Below are 13,079 nucleotides of genomic sequence, written 5' to 3'. Positions count from 1 at the left end.
ATATCCAGAACTGAACTCCCAGTTTCCTTGCTCTCCATCCCTACACTTGTTCTTACCCTGTTCCTTGCTGTCTCAGTAAATGACCGCTTGATCTTCATAGCTGCCACAGCTTACACCCCGTGTCCAGTCCATCAGTAACTGATCTGGTCTACCCTCAGAATGCAGTCAGAATCTGATCACTGCTTGCTGCCACCACCCTGGGCTACGCTGCTGTTATCTCCAACCTGGGAGATTGCAAAACCCCCCAACTAGCCTTGTCTCTCTGTACTCCCCTCCATAGTCCTGTCAGTAAAGGAGCCAGAGTGATCCTTTAAACGAGTAGTGAGATCATATTGCTCCCTTGTGCAGAATCCTCCAGTGGGTTTTCATCTCATTCAGAGGAGAAGCCAGTGTCTTACAGTGGCCTAAAGGCTGGCGTGCTCGGCAGTCTCTCCCTCCCCAGCTTCTCTGGCCTCATCCCCTGTGCTTTCCTTCTAGTTCACTCTTACTTCAGCCACACTGGCCTCTTCATCTTCCCTGGAACTGGCCAGCACACCTGCCTCGGGGGTGTCCTTCCTGGCACGTTCTTCCCCCAGATGTCTCCTCACTTCTTTATGCTTTCCCAGAATGTCACCTTATCTACATCGGTGAGGCCATCTCTGACACTGCATTAAATACCACTCCGTTCCCATCCTTTCTGTCCCTTGTTTGTTCTTTATCATGTCATTTATCATCTGACACACAAGATTTTTGTTTTTATTTTTTGTTTTTTGTTTCTCCCTTACTCACTCACTCCCTACTGCATGGTAAGCCCCACTAAGCCGGGGCCTTGGCCGTCTGCTTTTCTGCTGTGGCCCCGGTGCCTGGAATAGCGCCTAGGACAGTGGCATAATAGGTGCTCAGCAGATATTTGAGGAATGAATGGGAGAATTTGGATTTGCAGTTAGTAACACCAGTTATGGCTATTAACTGATCTAATAGGTGACTGTGCTAAGAAATTACACTATTGTGAAAACCGAGAAAAAAATTTTAGTACTTAAGATATTTTATGGTATTTGTAATTGTTTCTTCCATTGAGGACAGATACAAATAGTTTATGATCTGGAGGCATAGAGAGCTGAGTTCAAGACTTAAACTGGAGGGTAAGAGGCATTCTAGCAAAATGAAGGACTGGGTTTCTAAATAGCTTGTCCTGATGGACTGTCACTTAAATTCACTTAGCAAATAGTTATTGAATGAGTAAAAGTACACTATAGGTTAACTTTTTGTGATTTTTTTTTTTTGTGTGTAGGGAGGGTTTATTAGAAATCATCTTAGTCTATGACTTTACCATTATGACTATATTAGAATCTCTTATTTTTGCCAGTCAGTTTTTCTCTCTACTGTTTTAAGGTTCTTCAGTCTTCTGCTAGGGATGGTAGTTAAAAATAGTCAGATCTCAATAGTGTACAGATGTCACAGAACAAGAGATAGCTACCCATAAAACTGGTGTCTTTTTTCCTTATCATGTCTTGAACAATTAGACATCTTTTTCATGTCTTAAAAAATATTGGTTTTAAAGTATGGATTTTATTTATGGAACTTATATTTCATTGCCTGTTTATTTCCTTATTTCTTTGGTATTATAATTAACCACTTTCTTTGTGTGATTCCATTAAATCTTCCTCATCACTCAGTTCCTTGCAGTTTAGAACTCTGATGTTTGGCAGAGTGGATTTTTTTGCCTCAGCTTGGACGAGTGGGAGTAAATGCTGGCTTCATTCCTTTCTCTTGGCTCAAGGATTTCAGGCATGCTTGTGACCTACTAGCCTGAATTAGGGCTGGTATTGAGACTGCGAGCATGAGGTTTGGGTTAATAAGGCATATGCCCAGTTCTTGGCTTGAAATTTCGCTTGCGAATCTTGTCTCTTCAGGTAACAGATTCAAATAAAATGGTAGGATATACAAATTGAGATACATTTATCTGATGTTTCAATAAAGGAAAATATCTGTGACCTCTAACAGTAATTTGCACCTATTTTGAAATTACCTTCCAAAAGTGTTTGATGTTCTAGTGTTCAGTTAAGAATTCTCTCTGTCCATGTAACAATTGTATGATGATTTCTTATTTATTTAGTGTGTAACACAAATCAATTTTGACGCTTCAATTTGCTGAAGACTATGTAGCATTTTTGGATATTACCGTTGGGGAACACAAGCAGGATTTTAGTTTTTGAGGATTGCTATACTAAGTTAGTGCCCATGGTCTTATTCAGCAATCATGCTAAGTAGAAGTTTAGCAGGTGATAGGGAGAGAGTAAAACTGTCTTGTTTACCTTGAACTTTAAATTTGGTCCTTTAGGGAAAAATCTAGTTTCCCCAAGAAATAATGGGTTTATTTTCTCCCAAATCATACCAATCCATTTTAAAACTCGGGTTTTCTCCTTAGCTTTATTGTTATAGCCATACCATTATTTTGAATACATAGCCTGTGGTAGAGAATTTTATTAGCTTTTTAAAAAATTGTAAAATGGTTATCTTCACTTGGTCTGGTTTCCCCGTCTGCTTTGTTGCGTTTCCCATGGCAGCTTGGAATGGAAACTGTGTTCCGGCACTACTCATCTCAGCATGTCTTTCTCATGACAGGGGCGCGTATGTGATGGAATGTGCCTTCTGCGTGTACCTGGAAATTTGAACATTTTGTTTATTCATTTGAAAGGGATGCTTTCTCCAGTTGTGGATGCTATTGCATTTGTTTTATTTTTTATTTTATTTATTTATTTTTGCATTTGTTTTAATAAATTCAGTGAAAGAACGACTATTTCATAGAAAACTGTAAAGGTTACTTGTCCTCCTTCATCAGTCGTGCTGATTCAGATGCAGTTCCTATGGGATTGTCCCCTTATGCTGTTGACATTTAGCTGATTGACAGGAGAGAGGACATACAAAAAGAGCACTAAAATTTAAGGGACAGGAGTGGGATAATAAGTTTTTAAAGACAGTCTATTTTGAAGATGAGAATTGAGCCACAGAAACTAGCCTCTCAGCAGGCAATTAGGGCTGAGTCTCCTAACAGTTGGATTGACTCCATGTACCCAGATCACCCCCCAACACATTCTGCCTGTGCTTGGTGGTTCCTCTCCGTGCTTTCTGATCACCCATCTGTGTCCACTTGAGGATCCCACATTCAGCATTAACTTGGCCCTGGGTCATCTTGATTGGCGAGGCTGTATTTGTACAATCTGTCTGCTGAGGTGGAACAATAACAGCTGGTATGCAGCTGTACACGTTGTCCTGGGAACTCCTATTTCAGCCAGCAGTTATCCTAACAAAATTGGAAACGTTTTCAAGTAGTTGTTTTCTGCGACTACTGTTTGTGTTAACTGTTTGGAGACTCCCGTCTAGCAGCTTAAACATCTCCCATCTCTAATGGACTTTCTGTGCTACAACCTCATTAAAGTTTTGTATTCCCAGGTGGCTCAGTGGTAAAGAATCTGCCTGCCGGTGCAGGAGTGCAGGAGACGTGGGTTCGATCCCTGGGTCGGGATGATCCCCTGGTATTGGAAAAGGCAACCCATTCCAGTATACCTTGCCTAGAAAACTCCATGGACAAGAGGAGCTGGCTGGCGACAGTCCAGAGAGTCGCAGAGAGTCAGACACGACTAAGCACGTGTGCATGTCTATCTCAGATCAAGGAGAGAGCATATAAGAACAGCAGTGGGTCAGTGACTCCTAATATGATACTTGAGAATGAGCTCGTTCTCCTCTAGTCCAGGCCGTGCAAGGGCATGTTGAAAGTTCGTGCAACTCTGTACATCCATTGTCGTTCATTGCTTCTCTGTAAGGGACGCTATTGCACAACGTCCCCATGGAATTCTCTGAGCCGCACATAACAGAGAAGCATTCATGTTCCGCCGCAGTCAGTACTTGACTCCAGTTCTGAGACAGGAACGGTTTCTCCCCTACTCAGAGAGATTAGAAATACTTCACCATGGAGGAGGCTGATGCAGAATTCCTTGGCTCGACCCTGTGTGGACAGAGGCTGGATTCTCGTTGTCCAGGCTGTGGTCCTGTCCTCGTCCGTTGATCCTTTGGCCGCAGGCACTGTAGGGTTCAGAGCGGGAAGTGTTAGTTAACTTTGTGTGCTGGGTTCTGAACATCTGCACTTGAGTCTTTTTGTTTATGGAAGGAATGTGGCAGCGAGGGGTGAGGGTGGGAGGCAGCAGAACATTCAGAAGCTAAATATTTTCTTGAGGGTGTGTATATCCTGGGTTAGTCTTCATGTGCGTGAAGGCGAGGTGAAGGGGGAAGACCTTCTAAGCTGTATAGTGGCTGGAATACTTTCCAGACAAGATCTTACTGATTTTCTTCATTGCTTCGCTTGGCTCCTTTACTTTGAAGTCATATTGTCTACTTTTGTGTGCCCCCACGTTATGAACATAGTATAGTAGCTGTCATTGGACTGTAAAAACGGAGACCTAGTTCTCTTTTTCTATTAAGTGGTAGGTGAATGAGACCTTCTTGCTCCGTCTACTGTGAAATGAGTAGGATGGACAGATAAGGAGCAGGGAAGTATAATGAGAGAGAGAGTGTGTGAACAAGCGTGTGGCAGGTCTCAACTGTAGTTGTTTAATGAAACAAAAACTGGCTCCTAAGTTTTCAATTCTTGATTATTCACGATTATAGGTAGTTCCAGATAACACAGAATATTCAAGCCATGACTGTTCCACTCCACTTTCTGTATTTGCTTTCTGATTTGTTTATTTTGGGGGCTGCCCCTCGAGGCATGCAGAATCTTAGTTCCCTGACCAGGGATCACACCTGTGCTGCCTCAGTGGCAGTGTGGAGTCTTAGCCACTGGACTGCCAAGGAAATCCTTGAAGCAACATCAGTCCTCCTGCACTGTCCATCCATTGCGCCTGTATGTACAGTGGGAACTAAGTGCTTCTCTAGAAAATCCCACCTCCTCGAAGTTGGCCATGCCCTTACCTGACAGCCTTGTCTCTGTCCTGCGTGTCTTCTTTCTCTCCCGTTAGCTTTCTGCTAGTTTCTGTCTTGGGTCTCCATGCTCTTCAGATATTCCCCACCTAACATTCTCCACAGGCTTTGCCCTCAGCCCCTTAACAGCTACCTTTGATTGTCACTGCACAGAAAAAATAGTCATCAATTCGAACACTTTCAACTTCCATCCCCTGCTGCGGCTGCTGCTGCTACGTTGCTTCAGTAGTGTCCGACTCTGTGCGACCCCATAGACAGCAGCCCACCAGGCTCCCCCGTCCCTGGGATTCTCCAGGCAAGAACACTGGAGTGGGTTGCATTTCCTTCTCCAATGCATAAAAGTGAAAAGTGAAAGTGAAGTCGCTCAGTCGTGCCTGAGTCTTCTAGACCCCATGGACCAAAGCCTACTAAATCCCTTGCTTTTGCACTCAGGTAGAAGGCAAGGCGCAGGCTTCCTCCCATATGGAGGCAGTCCTTTCACAGCGCTGAATCACATTCTCGTTTCCCAGCCTCGTTTCTACAGTCTTTGCCTTTCTGCTGACTGGAGCACGACAGCAGTGTCTCCTTGTATCTTCTGTCACCTTAAAGGGAGCCATCTTCCCTGGCCCTGTACCCCTCCAGCTGTGTGGTCTTCTCTTTCTTCTCCACTTGATCGAGATGTCAGACCAGGTCGGCTGCATTCACTGTGTCTGCATTTCCACCACCTGTCTGCCATGGGTTCTCAGTTCCTGTTCAGTAAGATCCCTGCCAGTGGGACTATCCTCACTAAGCGCAGTAGTAACCTCTTTTTTTTTTTTAATATAAATTGATTTATTTTAATTGGAGGCTAATTACTTTACAATATTGTAGTGGTTTGGCCGTACATTGACACGAATCCGCCATGGGTGTACCTGTGTTCCCCATCCTGAACCCCCCTCCCACCTCCCTGAAGTGACTTCTTTGTGGCTTGAAGCTGGTGGATGTTTCTTAGTCATTATCTTTCTTGACTCGCTCAGCAGATTTAAACACCACTGATTATTTATTTCCCTCTTGGCTTCCATGATATTTGTACTCTCTGATTTGCCCCCCTCCCTCTGGTCGTCATAGTCCCCTCTGTCACTTCTTTTTCTGGCTGTGCTTTAAATGTTGATGCTCTTCAGCATGACCCCCAAAGTCAGCTCTCTTCTCACTCAACACTCCTGCCTTCTTTGGTCGCAGCCATGGCATGTCTTCATTATCCAACTGCAGGCTAATGAGTCCTAGATCTTCTTTTAACTTTTGAAAAACTAAAAAAAAATTTATTTTGGCCACACCGTGGGGCATGTGGGGTCTTAGTTTCCCGACCAGGGATTGAACCCGCGACCCTTGCATTGAAAGTGTGGAGTCTTAACTGCTGAACCACCAGGGAAGTCCTTGAATCCCAAATCTGTATCTCCATCTTAGATGCCTCTCTTGGGCCTTCAGATCATTCACATCCAACTCCCTACCAGACGTTTTTTTTCCTGTCTCAGTGACCATAGACAGCTTAAATCTTGCGTATCCAAGATAGAACGCATCTCCCAATCGTGCCCTCCTCTCCTGCCTCCAGTTTTGCTTAACCTCCTTTGTTATCTGTTGCAGTGGATGGTATGGTATGTCTCTCCATTTGGTTGTTTTTAAACTAGGAAACTGAATGTTATTCTTAATCCTACCGCCTTACAGAACACGTGGAAGGAACTTCAGCAATGAAACTGAATGTCAGTAGGGTAAAAGTAGACAAGGCAATTGGAAATGACTTCTGCTTCCCTCCATCAGTTACCAAATTATTATTGATAGTGAGGTCTGCTGACTACATGTGTGAGAGACTGAGCACGCACGCACACAGCTGCATGTCACCCAAGTCCATCCATTTCTCTCTGCTCCAGCTCTCCCTGTACTGAGTGCAGCCACTGTTAGCCAGAACTACTGCCACATCTTTCTAACAGGTCTTCCCACCTTTAGCCCTGTCCCTTCTAACCTAATCTCCACACAGGGGCCAGAATCATCTTTCTAAAAATCAAACCTGATCATCCATTTCTTGACGTAAACCCCTCAGTTGGCTTGTCAGTGGGATTGAAGTTGCTCTTTAGCATGGCCTCAGGCCCAGCATGCCATGCTTGCTAGCTGCCTTGTCTTCGGCCACCCTCCCCAGTCCTAGCTGTACTCCACCTCTGTGTCCTCTGTTCTTTCATACATCCTGTTCCATCTGCCTGGACAACCGGTCTCCATTGGCCTAGCAGATCCCTCTGCATCTCTCAGGTCTTGGGTTTAGATGTCACTTCCTCTCGAAAATGTTTCTTGACCTCACAAATGGGGGTGAGGTGACTTTCCTCCAGGCTCCCCAAACCTCATGTCCTTCTCCGTCATAGCATTCATCACATGGATTGCAGTGGTCGGCATCCACGGCTGGGTTGGCCGCAACACCATCTCGTCATGTGGAATGTGGGAGCCTCCTTTCCAGATAGCCACAGACTGCCACCTCTTTCAACCGTAGCTAAAAGTTAGAATGAAAAAAGCACCTCTGAAAATGAGGCGTGGGGAGACAGGGCCAGTGCCAGCAAGCTAGGCTGCTTCAGAGCTCAGTGCTAGCAGAGTTGCCTTTCTGATGTTCCGTGCCGACACTGAGTGACCGCATATTCCTGTTTCTTTCAGCATGTGGCTTTGTGGTGCAGATGTTTGTCTGGGACACTGGATACCCAGATCCATTTTACCTTCTCTCCTTTGATCCATCCTCCTGCAGATTGGGTTGCTAAAGAACAATGAAATGGCAGAAATGTAGACAGAATAGAAAAGCGAGGGTAATCTGTAGTCCAAAGATTAGTAAGTAAGCCTTTGAACATCCCAAGCCACGTACTCAGGAACTAAATTGTTTTACCATTCCAGAATGTTTTAGATAGTCTCTGGAATGCCATTGATACTGTATTATAACCTCGCCTTCATTCACAGGTGGCTTCTTTACATTTTTGACACAGTAGAGAGATACAGGTTCAATTTGCATTCTTTTAACAGGAGTGTTGTAAGCTGTATTTGCATGGCCTGTGTCCAAAGTGTTGTAGTGCTTCCTAGGTAGAAGGTCCAGGTTTGTGTTATATTCTTTGGCAACTGTATCAGGTAGGCCCTTGTGCAATCAGGCTCTTGTGTGTGAACATCTCCAGGATCCTAGTTCAGGAATTGTCTTCTGTACTGTATTACAGTAATGCTTTCTATTTGTATGCTTCTGCTGTTTAGTTGCTAAGTCATGTCCAACTCTTTGTGACCCCATGGATTCTAGCCCACCAGGCTTCATGGGATTTTCCATGGCAAGAATACTGGAGTGGGTTGCCATTTCCCTCTCTAAAGGACCTTCCCAACCCAGGGATCAAACCCAGGTCTCATGCTTGGCAGGCAGAGTCTTTACCACTGGGCCACCTCTGATAATGGTACTGAGAAACAAGCCAGCTGGCCTAGTGTTCAACCAACGTAATGCTACCAAAACCCTGAAAGCCTTAGCACTTATATCTCAGACTAGATTGAAGAGACAATTGTCTTTAAGCTCCAATTTCATGACTATATATACAGTTATATATATGAACATATGTATACAATTTCATGACTATATATAAAATTCAGGATATATATATATTATACATACTCTGTATACAATTTTATAACTAATCAAGTATATGCAGATATGCAGAATCTTAGTTTGACCTTCCAACAACTCTTTGAGATATGTGGCTCAGGGATCATCACTTTCATTGTTTTTGTTTATTTTTGAAAAAATTTATTGAGATATAGTTGATTTACAATATTGTATTAATTTCTGGTATACAGCATGGTAGTTCAGTTATATATATATTCTTTTTCATATTCTTTTCCATTATGGTTTCTCACAGGATATTGAATATAGTTCCCTGTGCTATAAGTAGGACCTTGTTATTTATCCATTCTATACGAAATAGTTTGCATTTACTAATCCAAAACTCCAAATCTTTCCCTCTCCAACCCCCACCTCCCCCTTGGCAACCATAAATCTGTTCTCTGTGTCTGTATTATCCTCATTTCTACAGAGGAGAAAGTGATGGAGAAAGTACTAGAGATCCCGCAGCTAGTAATTGAGGAGTCAGGATCTGTACTGTGGTCTTGCATTGCCCAGTCCTGTGTATTTTTCCTTCATGCATACATCTTTATGTTCAAGATCTTATGTGTGTGAATGCGTTTCATGTGTATGGGTACAGTTAAACCCCTCTTTTAACATCTGGACCATAGAGTCAGATTTGGCTTATCTGATCAGTTTTATCCTGGATAAAACTGACTTGAAGAAGAGAGCGCGGATGTGCAGCCCATACTTCCCCACCCAGGTTGAGCTCACCCACTCAGTCCTGGATGGAGTAGCTGGGTGCCAGCAGGCCTCCCCCAACTGGCGGAGGAGGGGTGCTCTGAGGAGTGAGGGAGAGGAGAGGGGGGCCCGGCTGCAGAGAGGAGAGAGTTGAGGAGATTCCAGGCCACACACGAGCATCACTCCTCCCCGGGGGCGAGTGGGTGTGAGGAAGTGAGACAATGATAGAAGTCTCTCCTCACCACTTGTGGGAGTGCAGGCACCCCTCCACTCCAGGTCCTGGAGGAGGATTCTTCCTGGGAAGTTGATTCACACAAAAGAGACCCCCTGTGTCTGACACATCTTGTCCCCCAAAATATACAGCATGGGTCTGAGCAGGTAGTTGTGCCTGAGAAACCCTTCTTGACAACACCTGATGGGAAGACCCATTTGTGAATGAATGGCGTTTAAAACCAGTTACACATTATCTTTTTTTTTTTTTAACAATTATTTTAATTGGAGGCTGATTACAGTATTGTGGTGGTTTCTGCCATACTGCACAGGATCTTTCTTGCCCACCTGAAGTCCTGCTGGCCAGCACCCACACTGGCCCAGCCGTCAGACCATGTTCTGGCGCTGCCAGACCCAGTGACCGGGCTCCCAGAGGCCTGACAGCCCGTTGGCTCCTGCTCCTTGCTGCTGTTCCCTGCTCGGCACTCATGTCCCATATATTCTCTTCTGAATACAGCTTTTTTAAACTGCCTTTCTCTTCTCTGTCTCTCTCTGTTTTTGTCTCTGTTCAGTGACTGGAGAAATTTTTTTTTCTTCATTCCTACTCAACTCCTGACCTTATCTCTCAAATTTCTCCTCAAGAATCTGGTAAAGAAAGAAAGATTAGTCCTGATGATACTCTTCTTGCATCAAGAAGAGAAATTAAAATGCATAAAGAATGAGTTTTTGAAAATCTTGGAAGTACCCAGAAGAAAGCTAGCAAATGTTTTCCTTTCTGTCTTTTAATTAAGCTTTTGTAGAAGCAACAGCATTGAGGATAAAATGCACTTTTTCACTTAATCTTACTTTAATTTCACAGTATAAGTATGTAATATATACTGTCAGTTTTCATGGGAAGCAAAATTTCAACAGCACACATCATAAATGGGCTTTTACGAGCCAGCTTCGGAGCCCAGCCATAACGCAAGGCTGTGGGAAAAAACGCACTGTTTCCAGGCTGAGAATGGCCTGTTGGGCACAGCCAATGTGTCGTGCGTTCAGGAACCCTCTTAGTCTAGTGTGCACAGGGTGGTTTGTATCCTCTTTCTTTGTCGAGTTCCAGAGCAGAGTGGGAATAGAGGAGGGTTCCTCACTTCATCCACATGACTTACAAACATCCTCGTGTTTGCCCCAACAGGAAAAGCATTTGACATCACATATGTGCGCCTCAAGTTCCACACCAGCCGCCCGGAGAGCTTCGCCATTTACAAGCGCACGCGGGAAGACGGGCCCTGGATCCCTTACCAGTACTACAGCGGCTCCTGCGAGAACACCTACTCGAAGGCAAACCGGGGCTTCATCCGCACGGGAGGCGACGAGCAGCAGGCCTTGTGCACAGATGAGTTCAGCGACATTTCTCCTCTCACCGGAGGCAACGTGGCCTTTTCCACCCTGGAAGGAAGGCCCAGCGCCTACAACTTTGACAATAGCCCCGTGCTGCAGGTAGGCACCTGGAGCTTGGCCTGGTAGCTGCTGAGTTGTGCCACATGCAGGGCGCGGGAAGATCATCGTAGTGGGGGCCCGCCGGCCCGCTTTTGGAATAAGGGTCAGGACAGACAGCTGGACTTCATTCTGCTCTCCTGTGTACTCTTAATAAGTGAAGGAAAGTAGTTTCGTTCCTGCTGCCCCATTGATGTTTGTTCTTGTTTGCGTGTACATGTATCCTGGGATATAAACTTTACAAATATTTTTAAATGCTGAGCAATTTTAACTTGTGTCTCTGTACTTGCAGTGGAAATATTTTGCTCCTCTACCTTCCTTTTGAAGGAGGGTATTTGAATGAATCTGCTGGGGTTTTTTCTGTTTGTTTTGTTTTTTTTGTATCTTGTCTTCCCTCTTTGATTTGACAAAATACAAAAAAAAAGACTTAACCTTTTAATGTTGGCAAGAGGGAACAACTGAAATAAGATGTTTAAGAACTCTACCTTCCTTTGCTATTTTTTAAAAAGTTTTTATTTCTCCTTGGCTGTGCTGGGCCTTCGTTGCTGCGTGGGCTCTTCTCTAGTTGTGATGAGTGGGGCTACTCTCCCTTGTGGCGTGCAGGCTTCTCACCGCGGTGCCTTCTCTTGCTCCTGGGCACAGGCTCTGGGGCACGGCTTCAGTCGTTGCAGCACGTGGGCTCAGTAGCTGCGGTTCCTGGGCCCTGGAGCACAGGCTCAGTAGTTGTGGTGCACGGGCTTAGTTGCTTCCTGGCATGTGGGATGAGGTATCAAACCCCATGTCTCCTGCATTGGCAGGTAGATTCTTTATCACTGAGCCACCAGGGAAGCCCCCTTTATTATTTTACAAGGAAATTTTGGTTGTCTGGCACTGTTGCCAATCATTATGAAAACTCTTTCATCAACCTAAAAGCACTGGTTTTTATGTCGAGATGTGAATTTAGCTACCCTGGTGTAGTGCTTAAGGATGGTGATAGAAGCTTGTCCCTAGCTGGCAATCGATTCAGAGAGTGTTTTTTTTCATAAATTCTGTGTGCCTGTTCCTTATGCACTGCAATTTGGAATATTTCTGTATTGCTTAGATGTCTGTGACCTTTTCTTATGTTCTGGCTGTTGATTTTGGAGAGGCGGATGAGTGTCCTGCCACCCTCAGCACATTCACACCAATCAGAGATGCTTCCATCACATGGCTGAAGCTAACATCTAAATGAGGGCAGCCCATATTAATTTGCTGTGACTGGATGTGGGTTTGCAAGTGCTACATATATTTTATGAAGAGCTGTTGTGACTTCTAAGTAGGGAATGCCCCTGTTTTTCTGGGCGTTATGCTTTTGTAGCCTCGTCATTCTCTCTCTTTGGAATTTTTTATGTTCAAGGACTCTTTGTCTAATTTGGCTGTGTGGCTTTGGACAGTGGAAAAAGACAAGACTATATTCTGTCTGAGTCCAGTTCCTCCCTTCCATTGTACTTCTGTTGCTTGCTGGGGGGTCATAAATCTTGCTTTTGGTAAACTCTGAGGGTTCTGGTGAGCAGTGAGTATGTTTGCAAAGGCCTTTCAGAAAATTTCTTTCAATGGCAGGAAGATATATTCAAAATAAATGGCAGAAAGAATAACTGACTCTAGTAGATGAAGAAACAGATTACCTGTGGGAGAAATGATCTACAAATACTTGCAGATCTGTATCTAGATCTACAAATACAAAAATTTTTTAAATTTTTAATTGGAGGATAATTGCTTTACAATGTGGTGTGGGTTTCTGCTGTACAACAACGCAAATCAGCTATAAGTATACATATGTCCTCTCCCTCTTGAGCCTCCCTCTCACCCCTCCTTTTCCACGCCTCTGGGTCATCACGGAGCACTGGGCTGAGCCCCGTGTGTTACACAGCAGCTTGCCACGAGCCAGCCGCGTTAGGCATGGTAGTGTATGTGCGTCAGTGCTAGTCTCAATTCCTGCCACCCTCTTTTTTCCCTGCTGTGTCCACAAGTCTAAGTTGATCAACTGGTGTATGTTTCCTGGCTTTGATTCTTTCTACACAAGTTATTATATTTTACTGTCCTAGAGAGGAACCATCTATTCAGTAGGAAAAAGCAGTGACGTAATGTGCCTGTGGTTTTC

General features: G+C 44.4%; 1 protein-coding gene across 1 annotated transcript in view; it reads left to right on the top strand.

The window, feature by feature from the left end:
* The window catches only part of LAMC1 (laminin subunit gamma 1), a 122,150-nt gene that overhangs the window by 64,495 nt on the left and 44,576 nt on the right, over positions 1-13,079 (top strand). The window contains exon 2 of the mRNA XM_040263838.1: positions 10,659-10,963. Within this exon, the coding sequence (XP_040119772.1) occupies positions 10,659-10,963 (305 nt within the window). The remainder of the gene's footprint in view (positions 1-10,658; positions 10,964-13,079) is intronic.

The sequence above is a fragment of the Oryx dammah genome, unplaced genomic scaffold, assembly GCF_014754425.2.
Source record: "Oryx dammah isolate SB20612 unplaced genomic scaffold, SCBI_Odam_1.1 HiC_scaffold_21, whole genome shotgun sequence".
Classification (NCBI taxonomy): Eukaryota; Metazoa; Chordata; class Mammalia; order Artiodactyla; family Bovidae; genus Oryx; species Oryx dammah.
The sequence above is the reverse complement of the archived record's forward strand: the minus strand, read 5'-3'. Positions and strand labels throughout refer to the sequence as shown.